Consider the following 24,383-nt stretch of genomic DNA (forward strand, 5'->3'; position numbering starts at 1 on the left):
AGGCCTATGCAGCCTCAACTTAAGATGGCTCCCCGGCCTGGCCTTGCACTGCAAAGTTTGCAGCAGCACGTGCAACAAAATGGTGTCCAGCATTCAAAAAGCCCCTCAGCTTGCATTAACTAGCTGCACACAAGGCATGCAAGCTCCACCCCCCAGTCGTTCTTAGACTCCTTATTGGGTAAGCAACACAGCCAAGCAACACAGTTGGAGCCTCCCTCCTCCCTGGCCGGCAGGGGGGGAGGGAGAGGAGCTGCTTCCTTTGAAATTTAAGGGACATCATTTAAGGGACATTTAAGGGACATCTATCAATAAGGGACAACAGCGGAACATGGCGCTGGAATAAGGGACTGTCCCTTCAAATAAGGGACACTTGACAGCTATGCATCCTATTAAACAGATTTCAGCAACTATAGGAAAAAAGAAAATTCAGAGCTGAACACAAGGCCAAAAATTTAATAATACTCTTATTTTGAGGATATCATAGTAAGCTTACCAGAACACCACTGCTCAGTAATATCATAAATATGATAAAAGATTCAAACCAACTATGTTTTACAATTCTGTAGCAGGTTTTTCTAAACCTCCACCAAGTGTTGCCTGGAAATTTATCAGTATTCACTGTGCAACATGGGAAGAACTTGACCAACACTGAAATAAAGAGAAATCAAATACAGAAATTATCAGTGTTCTGAGAATCAGTAGGAAACCAGTCTTTTTAACATTTAACATCTTTGTAGGAGAAAATAGCAAATTATTTCCTCTTTTCTTCCTATCCCTGGAACATTCTGCTGGTGGCCTTATACGTAACTAGTACAAGCAGCACATCCACAGAGTGCAGAGCAAGAGTTTCTTGTGTTAACTAATACACTGGAATATTTGTTCATGAGAAGATAAAGTTGCAAAAAGCTACCAGCTTCCCAGTTGCCAATGGCTGGTCCCCATATAAAGGCCAGAATAATTAGATTGAGAGTAGATCAGAAATGAATTTCCTTAGATCCACCCCAATAAATGTCATCCTCATATTGGTAACTTTGTGCCCCAAATCCCTGGATGACTCCTCCCAGTGACTTGAGAGTGATGTTAAGCACACAGAGGACAAGACAGAACCTAGTGGTTCTCCAATAATATAGATATCATGGGGCCAAACAAAAGTCCCTGAATTGTATTCTCTGGTAGCACCACTGTAGGTAGGAGCAGAACCACTATAATACCCCCCAGAGCTGTGTCAGGATACCATGGTCAATGGTCTATGTGGCCAAGAGATGAATAGCACTCCTGCTCTTCCCTCATCAGAGTAACCAAGACTGTATTTAGTACTGTGCCCAAGACTGAAGCCACAATGAAATGGGTCTAGATATTCTGCTTCATCTAGGTTCATCTGTAACTAGGCAGCTACTGCTCTGTTGATCACCTTACCCAAAAAAGAAATGACTATCTCAAATAAATTATAAATTAAAAAATCATATTATATGCCAATAAAGCTAGTCTGTCACCTTGTGGAAAACAGGCCACAGGCTCCTTCTTGGTTATAGGGAAAATGCAGATAGGAGACCTCTCATCTACTGTGCTGGCCTCAGAACAGCTGCTCTCAAGATCCACGCTCTGAACATAAAAAGAAAAAAAGAAAAAACAGTATCCTCTTAATGTAACTGACCAATGATGGGGAAGGGTGGTGGCTCAATTGAAAATCACATGCTTTGCATGCAGAAGGCACTGCTGGTCTCATCTGAAGGCGTTTCTCTAGCATTATAGTCCATCAAGTGGGCAATCATCAACACTTAGCATCTGAAGGGAAATGAATGTAAAATATGAGGAAGTAGGACTGCCCAGCTCTATATCTTCCCAGTACATTTCATGACAAGACCAGAAGGATGTATTATACTCAAAAAGAAGACAGAAAAATAAAGAGAAAAGTATATAAATATAAAGAAAAGTATATAAAGAGAAGTATATAATAATAATAATAATAATAATAATAATAATAATAATAATAATAATAATAATTTATTATTTATACCCCGCCCATCTGGCTGGGCCTCCCCAGCCACTCTGGGCGGCTTCCATAAAAACCAAAACATATTTAATATAAAAGAATTAAAGATAACCTAATAACAAATAAAAACACTAGAGGCAGTTTAATAAACAAGTGGAACAGACAAACTTTAAAATGCCAGGGCCATTAAGTGAGTTTTGAACTTAAGCCAAAATGTTTGTAATAGTTGTGCCGGTTGTACTTCAATAGGGAGAGCAATCCACTGACTGGGCACCACCACAGATGTGGGAGAGAAATTTGTTTGGATTCACATTGAAATATGATTTTTAATTCCTGAAACAATATATGCACCAAAACACAGCTATCCTTTGAAATTCACATTTCTCCAAATGTGAGAGGCAGTTCTCCAACCAAAAAGAAGTGTACTAAAATGTATATACAGTATAGGGACGGACGAAGGGGGTGTGGTGGGTGTGATCCGCCCCAGGTGCCACCACCGAGGGAGGTGACAAAATGCCAGGCAGCACTCACTGCGGGGCCTGCTGCGTGCTCCTGGGAGAGACGCAGTGGCTTGGGTGCACGCAGACTCTGTGCTACCCAAACGGTCCACCCCCTGCCTCCCCCCCAACTGCAGGGCAGCTGAGTGGGAGGAGGCAGGCAGACTCCGGAGGCCCCACAGTGTACCCCGCGCCTATGTGCAGCTCGCGCTGCCCCTGGGCGCACTGCCCCAGGCGCCCAAGCGGCTTCCTCCACCGCTGATACAGTGGTACCTTGGTTGTTGAACTTAATCCGGTCCGGGAGTCCATTCAACTCCTGGAATGGTTCAAAAACCAAGGCGCAGCTTCCGATTGACTGCAGGAGCTTCCATTTGGCTTCCAGAAAATTGGGCATTTGGCTTCCAAAAAATGTTCACAAACCAGGACACACACTTCTGGGTTTACAGTGTTCGGGAGCCAAAACGTCCGAGTACCAAGGCGTTCGACAACCAAGGTACGACTGTATTTGTGAAAATAGCATATAAAAATGCATTATATATGGTGAAATGTGCATATTAGGAGAAATGTTCATTTTTTGCCAAGAGCTTATAAAATATGGTGAGCTCTTCTACAGCTCACCAACCCAAATACAGGATGATCAAGCATTCTTCTGCAGACATAGAAATGAAGACTGCTTTCCCAGCCTCAGAGAAAGGACCTACCCCCAAACTATGGTAGGTGTCCTTTGTTTTTCAGGGAGAGAAGCAAAAATACTTCCACAAGATAAAAGTGGAATACACTAAAAAAAAAAAAAGTAGAATATACCACTTTTGTGGAAATGCAGAATGCCACTCTCAGCAAGCAATAGAGCTATAATGATCATTTTCCTTTGCTTTACCTTGGGAACATTCAAAGACCAAACATTGGTACTTTCGGAAATATCAGAAGACAGCATTTGTCTTGACCTTTTGAATTTCTCTCTTCTCTTTTGCAAGTTGTTCTCCTAGGGAAAAGTATGAAAGTAAAGATATTTTGTTCCTAACACTGCACACAAGAAGCTAGACTACTAGTTTTCAAAGCCTTTGTATACAAACAGAAATGGAATCTGGTTCATCAGTTAACAAATACATTTACAAACTTAATAATGTATAATATTCCAATATATGTAACATGGATCAGCCACAATGGAAGCATATAGTAATGGTGTATACTTGGAATGATTTATTCACCATAGCCTCTTGGCTAGGCTTATCTATACCAGCTGTCTACCAGAAATGTTCATTTGTAGGGCCTGTTTCTTACCTCTTTGCTGCAATCAATTTCTTCCTCACCAAAAGTCTCCATTTCAGCAAGGGGAGCACCGACAAATGTATTAAAGTCTGTCATAAAATGATCCGCCGGCAGCTTCTCCAAACATTTACCACTAGCATAGTTTTCCTGGACCCCTTTCCTTGACTCAGTGGCACCATCCTTTGGGATGGTCACCTCCTTGGTCTTGCTTCTTGCCTTCTTCAGCTTTTGCACAAGGGCATTGCAACAGCGGTCCCACAGCAGATGTTTGACAAATTGCAACCCCCTGTGAGCAAGGATCACATGAGGCTTAGCTTGCTCTTCATCTACCTCAGTTTCTGAATCACTGCTACTAAAGGAACTCAGGAGTAAAGCGATAAAGAGGTTGAGGACCTGAATGGAAAGTAACCAGATCAAGCAAACAATGAGAGTGGGAAAGGGTATTTTGGAAAGTAACACATTTCGACTGCTTCCTGTTATCCCCAGAGAAAAAGGACTTCCCATTCGTTCAGTATTGTACAGGCTACTCCAATCTCTGCTGAGCGGTAGGAGGATTCCAGGGGTCTTGGCACTTAACCAGGGTTTGTGTTCCTTGGGAATGAGGGGAGATTGTCATGTCTTTATGAAATATGGTTTATTTCACACACATTTGCAACCTGAGTTTTGGTGGAGGGTGTTGGATCAGTCCATCAAATAGTGAATATCCAACAGAGGGAGTACCTCCCTTTGCTTCTCTCATAGCTTCAGCAAGCTTGGGTTCAAAGCAACAGCCAATCATGCTCCCAGGTCTCTGCATGCAGCTTCCTTTAGCCAATGCTGCATGGAGTTCTGGCCCCTCCCTCCCAAAATCTCAGCTCCCAAACCTCTATTTTAAAATGACATATTTTTTCCTGTGGTGACATCAAGTCCCCTGTTACCCATGCCAATCTCCCCCTCTCAAGTCTTCTGTTTCTGTTCCCTTCTCAGCTGGGGGAAAGACCAACAACATCTGTACAGTGAATTGTATTTAATAGCCCAGTACTTGACCCTCTTTGTGTTTTTAATGGCATTGCTATCAGCTGATCTCCTGAACAGGAAAATGAGTGCCTAGGGAGCCACCCTCTAACAGTGCCTCAGTCTCATCTGCATTGAGCTTCAGTTTGTTGGCTCTCATCTAATCCATTGCTGAGGCAGTCCAGCACATCCACTACCTCATCTGCAGATGTGAAGGAAAAGTAGAGCTGCGTGTCATCAGCATATTGCTGACAACATACTCCAAACCTCTGGATAACTCCACTCAGTGGTTTCATGTAGATACTAAACAGCATAGGGGTTAAAATGGAATGCTGAAGAACCCCACATTGAAGGCTCCACAAGGCTGAAGAACACTCCCAAACAATACTATTTGGAAATGTCTACCCAAGTTGGACCAGAACCACTGCAAAACGGTGCCACCCACCGCTAGTTTGGACAGTTGCTCCAGAAGGATATCATGGTCAGTTGTATTGAAAGTCACTGAGAGGTCAAGAAGAATTAACAGGGATATGTATGCCTTGTCTCTCTCTTGACAGAGGTTATCATACAGGGCAACCAAAGCAGTTTCTGTGCCTAAACCGGGCCTAAACCCTGACTGAAATGGATCCAGAAAATTAGTTTCTTCCAAAGCGCCAGGATCTGGTCTGCGACCACTTGCTCCAGAACCTTGTTCAGGAAAGGGAGATTAGCAACTGGCGAGTTATGGTAGTTAGGTTTTCTGAATCCAGTGAAGGTTTCTTAAGGAGTGGTTTTACCACTGCCTGTTTTAGCTAAATTGTGTAGAACATTCTTGAAAACAATCCTACTGAAGAAATAATTTTAAATATGTCCCATAGAATAAGGAAATTCTTTGAAAACTTACCACTAGGTTTCCTAAAAGCAGGACCAGCATGAACAGAAAAATGCACCATCCTTCCCCAGCAGCTTTCATACAGCCCCACATCGTTTCGATCCATTCTCCACAGAGAATTCGGAATATAACAAGGAATGAATGTAAGAAGTCTTCCATATGCCATCGTAATTTACAATTATGGGTGGCATCAGTACTGTCACTGTTCAAGATTTGCGTTTTGTTCTCACATGTTTCTCGAAATTTTTTGTAACTTTGGCTAAAGCCCTGCTTGCCAACCACAGCAAAAATGAATACGGTAAAAATCAGAACAAGTGTGAGGTTGCTTAGTGGGCCCACTGATTTCCACATTATTTTCATGAGCTTATTTAATGCTGGCCAAAACTTGGACAATTTGAAAATTCTCAGCTGTAGGGTGGGGGCAGGGGATAGGGAGAGAATAGCAGCAAAAAAAGGAGAAAGTTAAGTCTTGATTTTCCAGTATTATTAAAAACAGATAAATTGTTCTACCAGCATGATTTGTATGTAATTAAGCATATTTGCATCAAAAGGAAGCTATAAATACACTTTGTGATGTGCAACCATTCAAAAATAATGTAGTGCAGATAGATGAAACCTGAATTTGAATATGCATCTAATATGCATTGAATTTGTAGTTCCTGGTCCGGAGAAGGATGGGGTTTGCTTCAACATGCAAATTTCTTCCTCTAAAGTAAGATGCATTCAAGCATGCACTCTGTTTCACAGAACACATCTCTAATGAAATAGACTTATTTCATGACAATCCTGTATTCAAAAGAAAACCTTTAAAAGGGTGTGTCTATGATTGTGCTCCTGTTCTATTCTTATTTCATTAAAATAAAATGCTGTCTTAGGATTCATTGTCACACAGTATTATAAACGAAGCTGAAAATGCAATTTAAATTCCAATGGTCATATCTATACAAGGCATTTCAAGCATATGATTTCTCCCAAAGTATCATGGGAACTGTAGTTTGGTAAAGTGCTGGAAATTATAAACTACTATTCCCATAATTCTTTGGGAGAAATCATGTGATATAAATGTCTAGTGTGGGTGTGACCAATATAATTTATTATTTCATTTTCTCTTGAACAGGTAAAAATGTATTTTAAAGCATCTCAGAGATTTCATGACAACCCTATATTCTAAGTGTTTCCTCAGTTTGATTGTCATCTGCTCATAATTTATTGAAATTACTGATTTTGCCACATATACTCACTAATAAACAAACAAACAAACAAATAAATAAAGTGTCATGGAAAGTAAGCCCTAGATTCCATAGATTTAATGTGGAAGATTTAAAGTGACTATAACAGGAGATTCATCATTACCATTCTGAAAATTGATAGGGGACGCCTCGTGACCAAGCTTATTATACCTAAAATAGCCAAAAGGCAGTCAAAAATATTCCAAGCCTCTTGAAAATAGTAGTAGGGATCAAGAGCAATTATTTTGAGGATCATTTCAGCTGTAAAAATGGCAGTGAAAACCTGCAAGAGAAATTATGTCAGAACACAATAAATGTGCCATATGTTAAATTCAAGCTATGCCTATAGGGAAGGGGTGGCTAATCTGTGGCCCTCCAGATGCTACTGGACTCCAACTTCCATTAGCCCCAACCAGCATCAGAAAACCATTAACATGGGAAAGAGTGTCTGATCACAAATGTAATTAATTAAGGGTGAAAAGGTATGAAGGAAAAAGGATACACACATCAAGGTACATGATGGCCTGCGGGGCGGGGGCAGAATTTAACTCTCTCAATCTTACTATGACAGATAGGTAGCCGTGTTGGTCTGCCATAGTCAAAACAAAAAAAATAAAAAAAAATTAAAAAATTTTTTAAAAAAATTCCTTCCAGTAGCACCTTAAGGTCCTTAAGGTGCTACTGGAAGGAAATTTTTTTGTTTAATCTTACTATGCGATTCGCACAGAAACTCTAACCTACAAGCACAGACAGAGCTGACAGATAATAATAACAACAACAATGAGTGAAATAACAGGCCAGAATAGAGCACAAGGGAAATATAAAACTGCTTCAAGTGAGGCAGGAAAATGAACTGATATTTCAGCTGACATTCCAAGGGAGAGGGTAAGAGAGAGCTTTCTGTGGGCTGATAATTGCTTTTCTTGCCTCAAGCAACAGGTGAAACGCAATCCCACTTGATGGTGTCCTAGTACCCACTAGAGAAGAAAGGGTTTGTATGAGCACATTTTTTTAGGTACGCACTAAACGTAATTTCTAGGCACAAATTTCAGTTCAAAGGCACTCCAAAATTCTCGCAACAGTAAAACAATAAAAAGGTGATTCTTGCCATGTAGCTTAATAAGGATTTGGCTTCACTTACTTTGTTTCCTGTGGAAACCATGTTCTTTGTTTCTGGAACTCTTTCAAATGTCATTAAAACAGTATTTACTATAATACACAGAGTAATAAATAGTTCAGCAAAAGGGTTTATCATTACTTTCTTCACCATTTTCTTTATTTGCAACCAGAGTGGGCAACATTGCCAGATGAGATATTTATGGGCAGCAGTTTTCAAGCATGGAGGGAATTCCAGTTTTGATTCTTCCCATTCTAAACAACAAAAGGAACATAATTACAGGCACAGTGAGTTATGAAATGAGAACAATTTCAGGTAAAACATAGGTAATTCTTTATACACACACACACACCTCTGACTTAAAAAATATATATATTAAGAAAATGTCAGTTGTACAAAATAGAGAAAAGAGAAAAAGTGCAAATGAAAAATAAATAAAAAGTGCAATAAGAAAAAAGATATAGCACACTAAATGTACACTTCCATACATTATTATACAGATATGTAATATTATTGCCCTACTACATATATGAATATACGTATTTATCCAAACAAAGTCTGCGTCTATAAGCAATCCATTCAAGTGCTGTCAATCCATTGATTAAAGCGGGGGACCATATATTCTTGGGTTGACTTGAAAAGGATCTGCACATGTTCCCTCAAATCCCTTGTCCTACACAAGCCACTCTTTCAATCTTTTTTTCTTCTCTTCTTTCTTTTTACTCTGCAACAATCTAAACCCTGCATACCTAAGACAGTCACTGAATTCAACAGAACTTGTGACTGAGTTGACATAGTGCTGTTCTGTTGGACTTCTAATACCAGTTTGGGACACACTACATCATCCCACAAATCCTAACATGCAGCAGCAGACTGTATGAACACACAATTATGTGCAAGGAACTTTGCACACTGTAAAAGAGTGGCCCTGAACAGAGGAACCCCAGAAAGCATTGGAAAAACTCCAGACTACACTGCACAATAAATCTGGGCAAAAGTCATGCCTCTGACATAAAGGTAGTTACCTCATTCAGTCCGCATTTTATCAGCTTCCTTGCAAGAATGTCATGGGGGACTTTGTCAAGAGCCTTACTGAAACCAAGACACACATGTCCACAGCATTCCCCTGATCCACCAAGCTTGTTACTCCATCAAGTAAAGAAATGAGGTTCATCTAGCATACATTATTTTTGAGAAACCCATGTTGGGTCTTAGTAATCACAGCATCCTTTTCTAAGTGCTCACAGACCAACGGGCGAATTATCTGTTCTGGGACCTTTCCTGGTATCAATATGAAGCTCACTGATCAATAGTTACCTGGGTCTTATCCCCCCCCTTTTGAAGATGGGGACTACATTTGCCCACCTCCAGTCTGCAGGGACCTCACCTGTTCACCAAGAATTCTCAAAGGTCTAAGATTACAAAGGCTCTGAGATTACATCCGCAAGCTCCTTTAGTGTCCTTGGATGCAGCTCATCCAGCCTTGGAGATCTGAATTCATTTAAAGTAGCTAGGTGTTTCCTTACTACCTCTTTTCCTATCTTGGGCTGCAGTTCCCTCCTTACATAATTTACTCCGTTACGCAGATAATTTGAATTTGCAGGCCAGTTTTTCAGATGGAATAGTAAAGATCAACATCAGAACCGAGTTCACTGTTGACATTCTAGGCTGCGAACATACCTGTGATGGGACGATGAGCTGCTTGTGCGTAAAATGCAAGTCCCTCAGAGTTTGATCAGGCTTTCAAACCTCTGCCTGTGACGGAGCCCCTCCAGCATGGCTGCGTCAATCACTAGTAGAATCCGAAAGTGGCTGCTTTCGGAAACGTTTCCAACATAAAAGCTCCTTAACGGAAACACGTCGTCTGGCCTCTCGGCGTGACAGTTTCCGTCGAGGTGTGGGTGTCCCTATAGGTCCTGAGACCTCCCCACTGGTTTCGCTTGAAGCGTCTCTGAGCCATCCCTCCGACTCACTTTCCCTTGGAGTTCTTGCTCGCCCTCTACTGGTTCCCTCTTCCGCTGCTACTCCTCTCTCACCCTCAGTGAGCCTTTGCGCCTCCGGCGCTTTAGATGTCAGTTCCCTGACATCCACCTCCCCTCCAGGGCCCCCTTCACCCCCTCCCGTCTCCTCTCCTACTGGCGGTGAGGAGGTAAAACCCTTGAAAGAACCTCCCTCATCTTCCGACGTCGCGAACACTTCCTTCCACTTGTTGCTGTTCCTACTCTCTAGGTACTCTTCGTCATCAGAGTCCACTCCCTCTTCCAACTCCGACTCCGCGAACCCTTCCATTTCCTCTTCCTCATCGGTGGTGCCGAAATACTCCCTCCTAAACCTTGCTATCGGCTGAGGTTTCCTCGGGAACCTTTGATGGAACGTTTCTGTTAAAACCTCGTCATTGACTTCCTGCGCACTTACCCAGGTGTTTTCTGACTCCGGTTCCCCTTCCCACGCCACTAAATACTCCACCTGATTTCCCTTCCACCTGGAATCGAGGATTTCCGCTACATGGTTGCGGCGTTCCCTCTCTTCCAAGGCTGGTCCCCTGACGTGCTCCCCTTCACCTCCTCCCCTGTATGGTGACAGTAACGACCTGTGGAACACTGGGTGCAATTTCATGTGATTGGGTAATCGGAGTTTGAAAGCTACCGGGTTGACCTGCTGAATCACCTCAAAGGGTCCCAATCTTCTGGGCCTCAGTTTCTTACAACCCCCTTTGAACGGCAACCCTTGGGTTGACAACCACACTTGATCCCCCACCCTTATGGTTTCACCTTCCCTTCTGTTCTTGTCTGCCTGCTTCTTATATTGTGCCTTAGCCCTTTCTAAGTTGAGCTGGAGCTGCTGATGGATGGCTTCCATCTCTTCTACAAAATGTTCAGCCGCTGGGACGCTCCATCTCTCCCCTCCTTCCCCTGGAAATGCCCTGGGGTGACACCCGTAATTAGCCAAAAAGGGACTCATCCCTGTGGACACATTCTCCGCATTATTGTAGGCAAATTCTGCCAACGCCAACTTTTCGACCCAATCGTTCTCTCTGTCATTGACATAACACCTAAGATATTGTTGAAGAATGCCATTTGCCCTTTCCGCCTGCCCGTTGGTTTCAGGGTGCCGGGCAGTTGAAAAATTGACTTCCACGTGTAACAAGCTCATGAGCTTCCTCCAGAACCTGGAAGTAAATTGTTTGCCTCGATCTGAGATCACCCTCGAGGGAGCCCCGTGCAACCTAAAGATATGTTCCACAAACAACTTCGCCGTTTCTTCCGCTGTGACTGCATGTGAGCATGCTACAAAGTGGCACATCTTAGTTAACAGGTCTACTACTACCATGATGGCTGTTTTCCCCTTGGACCTTGGCAGATCCGTCATAAAATCTATTGATATCGCTTCCCAAGGCCGTTCTGGTGTGGGTAAAGGTTCTAATAACCCTGCCGGCGCCCTTCTTTCCCCTTTGGCTCGCTGACATTGGTCACACCCTCTTACATACTCCCTTACATCTTCCCTCACCTTAGGCCACCAAAATTCCCTGGTAACCAACCACATGGTCTTGTGTTGCCCAAAATGTCCCGCCGTGGGGCTATCATGCAACTGCTTGAGTACTCTCCCCCTCAATTCACCTTCGGGTATATACAGTGCCCCTTTGTAATACAATGCCCCATTTCTTTCCTCAAAACCTCCGGGGCTCTCGCCCTCCCCCCTGAGACCTCTGAGCTTATCCTGGGCATATTCATCATTTTCCGTTTCCTCCACCAGTTCTCGTTGCCCCACCATCGCCGCCCCACACACCCAGCGGTCCTCCGGGATGACATGTCTCTCTTCGATCACCCCCTCCCCTTCCCAATATTCTGGTTTGCGTGAGAGCGCGTCCGCCCTGACGTTTTCTGGGCCTGGCACATAACAAATCTCAAAGTTAAATTTGGAGAATTCCTGTGCCCATCTCACTTGTCGTTGGTTGAGCACTCGAGCTGTTCTCCAATACTCTAAATTTTTGTGGTCGGTGCACACTTGCACCTTGTGTTGTGCCCCAATTAATAAATGTCTCCACCTCCGGAATGCTTCGTGAATGGCAAGTAGTTCCCTGTCATACACCGTGTAATTCCTCTCGGACTTATTCAGCTTCCGCGAGAAGAAGGCACACGGTCTCCACTCCGACGCACTCCTCCCCGGTTGAAGAAGGACCGCCCCTACCGCCCGGTCGGATGCATCTGTTTCCACTCTCATGGGTTTTCGTAAATCCACATGCAGAAGTTGTTCTTCCGAGGCGAAAGCCCTTTTCAGTTCTTCAAAGGCTCGATCCGCCTCTGCCGTCCAAACAAATTTCTTCTTGCTGCTGAGACAGTCGGTGATGGGCGCCGTCAAGTGGGCAAAGTTCTTGATGAACTTCCGATAAAAGTTCCCAAATCCCAAGAATCTTTGCACGTCCTTCTTGGTCTTCGGTGTCTTCCATTCCAGTACCGCTTGGACCTTGCCTGGATCCATGGCCAATCCCTTGTCTGACAAGCGGTACCCCAGGAATTCCACCTCCTTGGTATGAAACTGGCACTTCTCCAGTTTCACCCACAGCTGGTTGGCTTGCAGCCTGCCCAACACTTCTCGAACGTCCCTCACATGCTGTTCCTCATTTTCCGAATACACCAACACGTCGTCTAAAAAGGCCACACAATTCTTGTAGAGCAAAGGTCCCAGAACGTGGTTTATAAAAGCTTGAAAACACGCGGAGCCCCCTTGTAGACCGAAGGGCATAACGAGGTATTCAAAGGCTCCCAACGGGGTAAACATGGTGGTCTTCCATTCATCTCCCTTCCTTATGCGTATCAGATTGTACGCCCCCCGCAGGTCCAGTTTTGTAAAAATCTTTCCCTTCCTTACTCTGGTCAAAATGTCATCAATTCGGGGCATAGGGAAAGCCAGGGGCTCCGACACTGCATTGAGGGCCCTGAAGTCACACACCAGTCTCGGTTTGTCTGTGTTCTTTTTGTCCACAAAGAACACTGGGCTGCCCCCCACCGCTCGGGACTCTCTGATGAAACCTCGCTTCAAGTTTTTGTCAATGAACTCCCTCAGCTCCTGCATCTCCCTGTCTGACATGGCGTACAACTTGCCTACTGGGAGTTGGGCCCCTGGGAGTAGGTTGATTTGACAGTCAAAGGGTCTATGCGGTGGCAGTTTGTCTGCTTCCCTTTCGCTGAATACGTTGCTCAGATCTGCGTATTGCGGGGGCACCTTCCCTTTGTCCATCACTTCCATCCCCGCTAGGGTGACTCTGTCTCCTCCCGAAACCTTCCCCTCCTTGCAGTGTTCTAGGCAATGCGCTGACCCAAAGGAGACCACCCTCTGATGCCAGCCCACTAGCGGATCGTGTAGCGCCAGCCAGCTCATCCCCAAAATGATGGGCGCTCCTCCCAGGATGGCCACATTAAACGCTATCTGTTCGGTGTGCCTTGCCACTCTCATTATCATCGGGACAGTCTGTTGGCTAACTTCTCCCCCCAACAGCTCTCTGCCGTCAATCGTAGTCACCTGCAAGGGGTTACTTAAAGGGATAGTCTGTATCTGGTGCTCAGCTGCAAACTCCTTACTCATGAAATTACAGGAGCTGCCTGAATCCAAAAGCGCCTTGACCTTTAGTGGGTGTCCGTTTGGCAGTTCTAGTAACACCTCTATCACTAAAGCGGGTCTGGGGGGTTCTGGCATGGGCACTTTCATTGCTCTTTGGCCTGGCTGCTGTGCCCCAACGGTGGCAGCCAGGCGTTGGCTTTTACTTGCTCCTTGCCTTCCTCTTCCTTTCCCCCAACAGCTCCTGCCATCCCTTGCCATTCCTTTCTTTGTGGGCAAACTCTGGCAAAGTGCCCTGGCTGTTGGCAGAGATAACATCTCTTGGCGCTCTTTCCCTCCTTTTTCCGCCCTTCACTGGGATTTGAAACTGCGCGCGCCCGCGCTGTTCCAACTTCCATCGGCTCTGCCGGCGGGAAAGGTGGCTCTGGAATGTCTGGAATGCGGAACTCCCTCCAACGGTCTCCTTTCCCTTCCCGCTTTTCCATAGCCCTCGCCTCCTGGCGCGCTCCTATGGCCAGCGCAGATTTGGTTAACTGGTCCATAGACTCCGCCCTGGGGCCCCGGGAAAGCTCATCTTTGACGGTTGAAGAAAGCCCCTCTTCGAAAAGCATTTGGATGGGCTCCGCCGATAGGTCCCACCCCAATTTGTGAATCAACATGGTAAATTCAGTCCAGTACTCACGGACAGATCTGCTTCCTTGCTGGCAAGCCATTAACTGCCTTCACACCACCCCCTGCTCAATATCGCTGGAAAACATCAGGTCCATGGCACGAAAAAACTTCCTCGTGTCCTTTAAGATCTCATTATTCGCTGCCATCAGGGGTCTAACCCAATCTTTCGCCCCGGATTCGAGATGGCCAATCACATACGCCACTCGCGATTCCTCATCGGGGAAGTCATCAAACTGCAAGTTTAGAGCGTATTGCATCTCTGTTCTAAAGGCATGATAGTTCCTGGGATCCCCCCCGAATTTCTGCACCAATCCTGGCACCTTTCTGGCGAGCGGGGTGGTTTTCTCCTTTCCCTTTTCTGCATCCTGAGCCCTCCTCTCCTCAAGCCTCGCCGTTTGCAGCGCCAACTGGATCTCCAACGCCCTGTACCTTTCTTCCAGGCTTGGACCTCCTCCAGCTGCTCCTGCTTCCCCGGTTCCGGCTGGATTGCTCATGATGCTTCTCCCTGCACAAGCTGGCTTTCGGAGACTTTCGGATTGCTGTGATGGGACGATGAGCTGCTTGTGCGTAAAATGCAAGTCCCTCAGAGTTTGATCAGGCTTTCAAACCTCTGCCTGTGACGGAGCCCCTCCAGCATGGCTGCGTCAATCACTAGTAGAATCCGAAAGTGGCTGCTTTCGGAAACGTTTCCAACATAAAAGCTCCTTAACGGAAACACGTCGTCTGGCCTCTCGGCGTGACAGTTTCCGTCGAGGTGTGGGTGTCCCTATAGGAGGTCCTGAGACCTCCCCACTGGTTTCGCTTGAAGCGTCTCTGAGCCATCCCTCCGACTCACTTTCCCTTGGAGTTCTTGCTCGCCCTCTACTGGTTCCCTCTTCCGCTGCTACTGCTCTCTCACCCTCAGTGAGCCTTTGCGCCTCCGGCGCTTTAGATGTCAGTTCCCTGACAATACCCATACTGGAGTTACAATCTCAGTGTCATCATAAACCAAGTAAACAACAAAAACTGTTAAGTTGTGGGCGAACATATCAGACGACACAGCGATTCTTCCAAAGCAGCTCTTTATTTGTAAGCTGGAACAGAACTAACTGAGGAGCTCAGTCAGCCTGCTTATATAGAGCTCCAGAACAATGTAACTGTTGCAATTTCTAAAACTATCCAATCACTGAACGTCACTTTCGATCCTTCATTTGCATAACTATCTACAGTATCCCCCTGCTGGCCCAGAGTGAGAACTTCAGTACATAAGAAAAACCATGAACACAAACTAAGCTAAGGAAAGCAATGAGTCCCATATTTGGTCCAAATTATGAGTGAAGTGCTAATATGTATTCTTCTGACTGTTGAAATTAATATGGAAACGTGACGACAATAAATGCTAAAGGCTCAGCAAAACAAAAACAAACCCCAATTAGTAAACATTTTTTCATGATTTATTTAAATGTGAAGATTTTGAGGGGAGGGGAGCCAGGACTTTCCAGTGAGTGGCCCTCACTCCTGAGACAATTACGGTACTCTCCTAGCTTTTCAGCATAATTTTCAATATATACTGTTCTCAGGTTTTAAGGAATACTGATTTGATTATCTTTTACAAAATACTTAAAAACACTGTAGAAGTTACCCCCAACCTCTTTAAAACTTTGTTTTATTTATTTTTAACTCACCCATGGTTTTGCTGATGACATTAGCAGCACTTGTTAACCGTTGTCTTTGAAATGGATCATCAGGAGTGTCAACGGGTAGGTGATAGGACATTAACAGCTCCTTCTTTGGGTGAAGAAAACAAATCCAAAGTGAATATTTGAAGTAACACAATTATCTCTCCATTTACTTACACAATTCCCAATGAATTAATGTAGCAGCAGATAGAATAACGTACCCTTAAAGAAATCTAAAAACGAAAGCTGGTTAACAGCATAAGTCCTTCTCAAAATAGCTAGTGCCAGAGTTAGCTAATTTGTGAATTACTGTCATGATTGGGGCAGTGTGCAACATTATATTTCTGATGTCATGGAAATGCTAGAAGAGCAAGAATTGCAAAAAATGAGTAGAAATTTTTAGCATCTGTTTGGGTTCATATTTAATAAAGCTCTATTTGGCACTTCCAAATTGACATACAAAAAGATGCCACTGAAGCTGTTGCAGCTAAAACTTACAAGCTCCTTTTGACTTTTATCAGGTGGTGTATAAAACAGGGTTTCATCTTCTCCATAAGTTTTTGGCTCTTTGTCTTTCGTTTTCTTCTTCCTCTTGCTTTTCCTCATTTTTTTATTTTTGAATTCCACACTTGACATTTCAGTGTTTTCATCCAAGGATGCAATTTGTCTTTGGGAAGCCAACTCCTGGAATAGACCATGTTCAAGTAAGCGCAATTAGCCCATAACTGGTAATCAAAATGAAGAAATACTGATCTTATCTTGTAGAAGCCTGTTCTTCTTGAAAATAGGGAGGCAGTTAGCATGGAGAGAGGCCTCCTCTGAGATCAAATAGAAAAAATCTCCTTCCCCAAACCAACATTGAGAAGAAAACACTCTTTTAGAGGAAGTCGCTGATAGTTTCACCTCTGTGATCAGGCGTATATTTTTCAATCTTTGCAACACAGGCTCTGTGCATGTTTGTAAGAACTGTTCGTTTCATTAAGCAACTTGTGAGCATTTAGGACTATTGGAAACATTATCTCAGCAACAATATCTAGTTCTGCCCCAAAACAGAGCATTTATACTATCTAAGAACATAACCCAGGAGCAGTATACAGACTTTTTGCACTACTGTTTGCAAAAGAGGCCCTATCACAATCCGCATATAATATGACAGATGTAGCCTTGATTACCTGACTGGATATAGTGTTATTTATTCTGTTGCTGCTCTGGAGGTGAGTGCATTCAGGGACAGATTATTCTTTGCCCCACCACTGAGACCAAGACAGTCAGAACCACCATTGACTTCAGCAATGTAGGAGAGCAACTTAATTATGTCCCCTGCTCTGAAGAAACCGGAACCATGAGGTAGGAGCAGTTTGGACCTTCTAACTTGGGTATTATCACTCCCAGATGTGGTTAAGGTTTCTGTGCACATGCACACTTCCTACAGAGGCTCAAACTGAAGCAGGGAACAAACAGCAAAGAGGCTTTCAGACACCATCATGCTCCTGCTTGAAAAGCTACTGTGATGGGTGCTCAAACAGGAGAGCAGGGAAATGCCTCAAAACCCCTTTTGCAAAGAGCAAACGTGCTTTCAAACAGTGCTGCTCTGTGCTTTCTAGTTCCAAGAACTGGGACTCCAAAGCACAGCATCACCTGAAATTGTAGTGACTTGATGTTGTACTGATTGACAGATTAGTTGCCCTGTCCACCTGTCAGATTTTGTCTGCCACGGGGAAGGGAGATACGAATTTGGTGCAAAGGCCAGAAAAGGTTCCCACCTCCGATTTACAGGCATCTGAAGAATATTTCTTTGAAACGGATATTGAGCTAGCTACTTTCAAACTTTATACCCTGAATTTAAAGCTTTCATTTTGAATTATTGGATATCTCCTCCAAACAAATTTCATTTTTCAATTCCTGAAGATACTTTTAAACTTTAGAAGGCATATCGTTCCTTGAAGATATTTCTTCAAGGCATATTTTTGTATTCTTAAGGCTTTTCGCTTAATTAAGCAAGAAATACAAACCCAAGATCTACAGGTATGAGCAGAGTTTGGAAATAGGCAAAGCTATGCCAGTTGAAATCCCTCATCCCTGCTCAGCCAGAGACATAGCTCAGCCAAGGTTCAGCTGAGGCAAGTCCAGAAAAGGGGATATTTTTGGGCATTCCAAAATCCATTCAGCTCTATCACATGACCTAGCAACCCTGTGGAAGTTACACTGGCATAATTTAAAAGCTTGTTTCCCTCTGCTACGCTTGGGCCAGCTCATAGCCCCACTCTTGAATGCTGATTCGAATAAGGGTATATCACACCAGCATAATTTACATGGGTTTAAACAACTCATTGGGCTTCCTGTAGTTTTATTATTAAAGGTAAAGGTAAAGGGACCCCTGACCATTAGATCCAGTTGTGGCCGACTGGGGTTGCGGCGCTCATCTCGCTTTATTGGTCAAGGGAGCCAGGTCATGTGGCCAGCATAACTAAACCGGCTCTGTCGAACCAGAGCAGCGCACGGAAACGCCATTTACCTTCCCGCCGGAGTGGTACCTATTTATCTACTTGCACTTTGAGGTGCTTTCGAACTGCTAGGTTGACAGGAGCAGGGACCGAGCAACGGGAGCTCACCCCGGCACGGGGATTCGAACTGCCGACCTTCTGATGAGCAAGTCCTAGGCTCTGTGGTTTAACCCACAGCGCCACCCACATCCAGTTTTATTATTATTTATTGAATTTATATACTGCCCTATACCCAGAGTTTGGATTGCTCTGCGCCCATGTTTGCAAGCCATCCTGTACTATGTAGGTTTTTGAAAATATTTATTTTGAAAGCAATTTTTAATTTTTCTAAGTAAATAGATAAAAAGGTCAGTCTATGACAAACAGCAAAAAGAGTGCAAAGTGGAGAATCACATTCCAGACCATTGCATCACCAATTGCAGTCAAAAGTTTTCAGCATTTTTACTGCCACCATCATAAAATCTATTAACGTATTTCATTTAATTCACATGTTAATGTTGCAATGTTTTTCCTCTTCCCCTACAGAAATTTAATAAGTATTAAATATTAAATTCTGTTATTGGAACTCCAGCCATAATTAAGTAGTAATTATCATGGATGAAGATACAACAATAGAATTATACATACTTTATTTCTATTGTTAACAACAGCAACAACAATAAAAACAATTAGGCTAAGTATATAATAATATTTTTTTAAAAAGTTTTACAAACCTTTTCCTTTTTTAGTAGTTCTTTTGCTTCACGAAGTAACAGCTCCCTTGCCTTTGTGTGTGCAAGTGTTGCTTTGTTTTGCTCTTCATATGCCATTGTTACAACAGCCAGGATTAAATTAAATAGATAAAATGAGCACAAAAAGATGATTATCACAAAAAAGATGCAGTAAGATTTCCCAGATGTTCTGATAACCTGCAAGTATGAAATACATAACTCATCATGTATTGTCTTTCAGCAAAACAATAACCAGAGAATAAAAGCAAATGTTAAAATAATCCAATTAATAGAATAGTAATAGAGCAACGGCATCAGGTCAAGCAACCACTGTTGTCTCCTAGCTAACTCCAAAAATCTGAGATAATAAGATCGTTTTTACCTGCCAGTGGATACCCATCAAAGTCTCCACAAGACTTCCGTGAAAAGGGGAATCCTGAGTTGGGAGGTGCACACATGCACATAACAACAGAAAAATCCCCCTCACGCATCATCCTATAGCAGGCCAAGCCCACCAAAGAGATGAGAAGGATTCCTCAGGATGGATGATATGGGAGAAGGAAGGGCACAATGACCTCATAGGAGGTCATTTCAACTGTCAGTCATGATGTCCATTGAGCATTTGCATCCAACAAGCAAGGTGGAAGGTTGTTTGTGCTTGGTGTATCAAGAACAAGGTTAAGAGGACATCTGTGGCTGACCTACTATCATTCCTGCAAAATGGCCTTTGGAAGGGCCTTCACACAAGTACCTCGAAGAAGCAGGCTGTAGCCATTTGCATGTTCAGACCCAGAGACCTCCCCCCTAAATAAATTCACACTTGACTCAGATTTTTTGTTTGGTTTTTGGCAGAATTTAGACCACAACTTTATTGATTACAGAAAGTGACTGGTTGCAGAGGCTCTGGTTTGACTACCTCCCTGCCAGGCAGGTAGCGCTGACCCAGGGCACCAGCATAGGTCAGCCAAGGGTGAACACCTGGATAAGCGGAAAGCCGGGAACGGGGCTAACTCCGCCACCCAAATGTCCCCCGGAACTCAGGCACGGGCACAACCCCCTCACAGGGGTGGACCAAACCATCAAGTCCCTGGATTCCTTTAACAGAATACCCTTCACATAGGGATGGCGAGAGCGTTCTCCCATCCCCATCACCTGACCCAGAGCCTATCTGAAACCTTACAAGTTGTGATGATTTGCTACGCGGCAGGCGAATCCCAAATGGCAACAGCCAATCAGCCACGTGGGGAAAATTCCTGCCGTGCCCCTGTCCCAACGACAGATGACACACGACGGCATAGCAAGGTCAAGCGCAACAAGCCCTAAAAGTCGGGAGAGGTGGGCGGGTGTTTCAAATGCACGCGCCGAAAGAGGAAGCTCTGGGTCACGTGCATGGGCATAAATAGGTCCCTTGAACCGCTTGAACTGTGTCCCATTGGCCAGATTGTACCCAGCTTCGAGGGACCTACCAATCAGGTGTTGTGGCTTACCAAGTATCCACCCACAACACAGGGTGTTGGTTGTCCAGGACTCACCGCAATACGTTCCCTCTTTAAGAGTGGACCCGATTTCCTCTATTCTTTCTAAACCTAATTCTCCTTCCTTCTATACTTCTAGTTAAATATTTCCTTAGAGGTGCTATACTGAAGTGACTTCCCATGGCACACAGGTTCCCTTCATGGAACCATCATAAGATTCTGACAGCTTTACACTTACACTTTGATTGGTCGCTCATTTCACTAGGGCTGCAGTTGCTTCTGTGGCTTTCACTACTAATGGTGCTCTTCATAAGGCTTGTACAGAAGCTGCATGGGCTTCTCCAAACACTTTCATTCATCACTACACAATTGATAATTATGCAGAGGGAGAGGCTGCATTTGGAAGGAGGGTCCTGCAACAGATCCCTCCATGATAAATTATGCAGGGGTCCAGTCAAGGGACCCACCCTATCAGGATTAGCTTTGCTATGTCCCAACATACCATCCCTGCTAGCCAAAGTGAAATAGTATGGTTGGTACCAACATGAAGCGTAGATTTCCTTCAGTGTACCTTCAGTGTAAATTGTCTGCACTTAAAAAAAGAAGACTATAGGTCTTTCCCCCTATTAAACTGTTCAGTGTTAGTATTGGAAGTAGGCTTTCTGTTCCTGATGGTGGTTTTTCTGTTGCTGATCTCTGTGCTTGCTTCTAAGTTTCTCCTTAAGTTCCTGGGCTTATGTTTCATACCCTCCAAGTGTCCCAATTTTCATGGAATGTCCCTGTTTCCTCAGAGTGCTGAGCTTGGAGAGGAGAATAAGCCAGTGTTTGTCCTGAGCAGTGGTGGCAGCAGCAGTGGCAGCTACGAAGGAGCATCCTGTTGCCTCTCCCTGGCTCTCCCTGGCTGCCACTGACAACTTCCTCCTTTGAGCAGTTCATAGCAGCTGCTGGAGAACGGGAGAAGAGGAGAAAAGGCTGCCACTACCAAGGCTCAGCCCTGCGTGATGTGCCAGCTCTGTGGTACAGGCATTGCTGTCCTGGGCAGGAGTGGGGCACAAGGGGTATTGATGATGATGATGATTAAAAAGCTTTGCACATCTGTGCCTAATCTTGCCCTTTTCTAAAATGTATTTATTGGTGTGTGGGTTGTTTTTTTGTAACTCCACCAAAGAATAAAATAAAATAAAATTTGGATTAAAGTGTTTTCTCAGGATGGTGGTGTGTGTTCTGTTGGTGCAGTGGTGACGACACTCACCCTTCTTCAAATAGGGAATGCTCCGTGGGGCGGGGGACACACAAAAACATGGGGGCGGGGGTTTGAAGAGGCTCAGTTGTGGGAGGGAGTGAAAAATGTTCCTATTTTCATCTGAGAAATGTTAAAGGGTATGTTTCCTGTATGGAAGTCCATGGAAGCATCATGGTACTTCCAGTATACTTCCGAAGTGTTCATTTCTGACTTGACCAGAAGGTGGAGCCATAACCCAAATGTCCCTGCTATGTTAAAGGAAATTTACCCTTCGAGTAGATACCAACAGTACATTAAAAAAAATAAAAATGTTTTACCTGCCGATAGAGGATTTCCCAACTATCCTGTGTCATCAGTCGGAACAATGATAGAAAGGCCCATCCAAAATGATCGAAACTGGTGTATCCATCATCAGGATTTTCTCCATATTTCACGCAATAATAGGTTCCGTTTTTACATTCAGTTTCACTTATAAAAGAGAATACATTATGTTACTGATAACTTTCAAGTAAAAGATCTCTCTGACTGCTTACCTCACAAGTGGAACCTGGACATTCACATCTTTCTCAAACATACTTAATCTTCTAGGTTTTGTTACAGTCTCAACGTCAATACTGAACAGAGTTTATTAAAATCAAACCAACGTTATCAACAATTTTACTGGCCCCTGTAATAAGTTATAATTTTGTTCCCCTGCTACAGAAAAGTTTTACATGTTCAGAGAAAGCTATTAAAGGCATAATGGCATAGGACAAAGTCCGTGTGGGAGCAGTAACTATAAAGGGTGGAGGCAGAAGCGTCTGAGTGAAGGATTTGCTTCTTAATAGACAGTACCCCTAGTTCTAAGAATCATCTGGCAGATGTAATTGTGATAAGGAGTGACCTTGAGAGACTTATTTCAGTGGCTCAATGAGCTGTTGTTGTTTTACTTAAAGCCCAGAATACCTTGTGGTGATCCCATGAGGGGAACCTTTGCACTGATTGTGAGTTAAGTTGTGTTGCAGCTCTGAGGAAAAGATGAAGGTAGGTAATAACTGAGTGGTCTGTCACCTTATTCTGAGAGGACCAAGAAAAGGTCAGAGGCTTTTCTGTGAGTGGTTGGGGATAGTCTCTGGTGAATGCTTGCTTGTACAAAGATAACATGTTCCTTGAAACCTGCTTTGGCGTGTAAGACTTTCTCCCACTTTTACCATATTAGGAAGAATGTCCAGATGACTTCATAGATGTGACATGTAAATGTTCTTCTAGATCAGGCTTCCTCAACCTCGGCCCTCCAGATGTTTTTGGTCTACAACTCCCATGATCCCTAGCCAGCAGGACCAGTGGTCATGGATGATGGGAATTGTAGTCTCAAATCATCTGGAGGGCCAAGGTTAAGGAAGCCTGTTCTAGATTCTTGGAGACTCTCTTCTAGATATGACTAGAGTGACAAGGAAAGTTTATCCTACATACTTCCTCCTCTTCCTTTTTCTCCCCAGTGGATGATCTGACTAAACGACTAGTCATGATGGCTCTCCTACATCAGGTATTAGAGGCAGCATGCCTCTGAACAACAGCGGGAGAGGATGATTCCCAAAGACATTGGGTTGGCTGTTGTAAAAGACATGCTGGACACTGTTTCTAGATAGATCTTTGGCCTGATTTAGCACCACTCTTCCTTTGCTTCTGATACATTTTCAGAAGTCAGATCCATCTACTATTGAAGGGAGAGACTGGTCAATAAGGTACATTGATTAAGTGGAGTGTATTGGAGGTTTTCTTGACCCCTTCCTGCCAGGGAATCCTCTGGGGAAGGCACACTCAAGGCAGAAGGACCTTTTATTGTGCTTGATCTTATTTACTCATGTCTTTTGACCTGAAGACATTTCAGAATCTGAAGGGAAGGGAAAGAGATGATTGATACACTTTCCTCCCTAGCTAAGAATTGGGGTAAGGAGTAGAGTTTTGTTTTTACTCTTATTAGGCCAATGAAGGCAGGGACTAGAACTGTTAGGGGGTCTCTGACTGCATAAATTCTGCCTTTCAGAATGAGGGAAAACCCACTATAGATATGCTCCTCCACCAACAGAGTTGGGGTGATTTTTATCAGGTCTGCAGCATAGAAGGAAATTATTAAACGTCCCAGTCATGCATGACTGCTGTTTAAATTTTAAAACTAAGCATGTTAATTGTTTTAATTGCTAATTGTATTATTATTATTATTATTATTATTATTATTATTATTATTATTATTATTTGTACCCTGTCCATCTGACTGGGTTGCCCCAGCTATTCTGGGTGGCTTCTAGCATATACAGAAACAAAGTAAAATTTCAAACATAAAATACATCTTTATACAGGGCTGCCTTCAGATGCCTTCTAAAGGTTGTATAGTTACTTATCTCCTTGACATCTGATGGGAGGGTGTTCCACAGGGTGGTTGCCATCACCAAGAAGGCCTGGTTCCCTGTAACCTCACTTCTTGCAGTGAGGGAACCGCTAGAAGGTCCTTGGAGCTATATCTCAGTGTCCAGGCTGAATGACGGGGTGAAGACGCTCCTTTAAGTATATAGCCGTTTATAGCTTTAACAATTAACATCTTGTCTAGTTAGGTCCT

At 43.8% G+C, this 24,383-nt stretch overlaps 1 protein-coding gene across 2 annotated transcripts in view; it reads right to left on the reverse strand.

Moving 5' to 3' along the window:
• The window catches only part of LOC309381054 (sodium channel protein type 5 subunit alpha-like), a 49,601-nt gene that overhangs the window by 12,272 nt on the left and 12,946 nt on the right, over positions 1-24,383 (reverse strand). For both annotated transcript variants that reach the window (XM_081931449.1, XM_081931450.1), the window contains 11 exons: positions 22,105-22,255; positions 19,073-19,267; positions 16,354-16,539; positions 15,862-15,964; positions 7,994-8,223; positions 6,977-7,135; positions 5,636-6,031; positions 3,772-4,152; positions 3,368-3,472; positions 1,494-1,602; positions 494-648 (listed from right to left, as the gene is read on the reverse strand). In XM_081931449.1, coding sequence (XP_081787575.1) covers positions 494-648; positions 1,494-1,602; positions 3,368-3,472; positions 3,772-4,152; positions 5,636-6,031; positions 6,977-7,135; positions 7,994-8,223; positions 15,862-15,964; positions 16,354-16,539; positions 19,073-19,267; positions 22,105-22,255 — 2,170 coding nt within the window. The remainder of the gene's footprint in view (positions 1-493; positions 649-1,493; positions 1,603-3,367; positions 3,473-3,771; positions 4,153-5,635; positions 6,032-6,976; positions 7,136-7,993; positions 8,224-15,861; positions 15,965-16,353; positions 16,540-19,072; positions 19,268-22,104; positions 22,256-24,383) is intronic.

The sequence above is a fragment of the Podarcis melisellensis genome (assembly GCF_964234715.1).
Source record: "Podarcis melisellensis genome assembly, chromosome: 12".
Classification (NCBI taxonomy): domain Eukaryota; kingdom Metazoa; phylum Chordata; class Lepidosauria; order Squamata; family Lacertidae; genus Podarcis; species Podarcis melisellensis.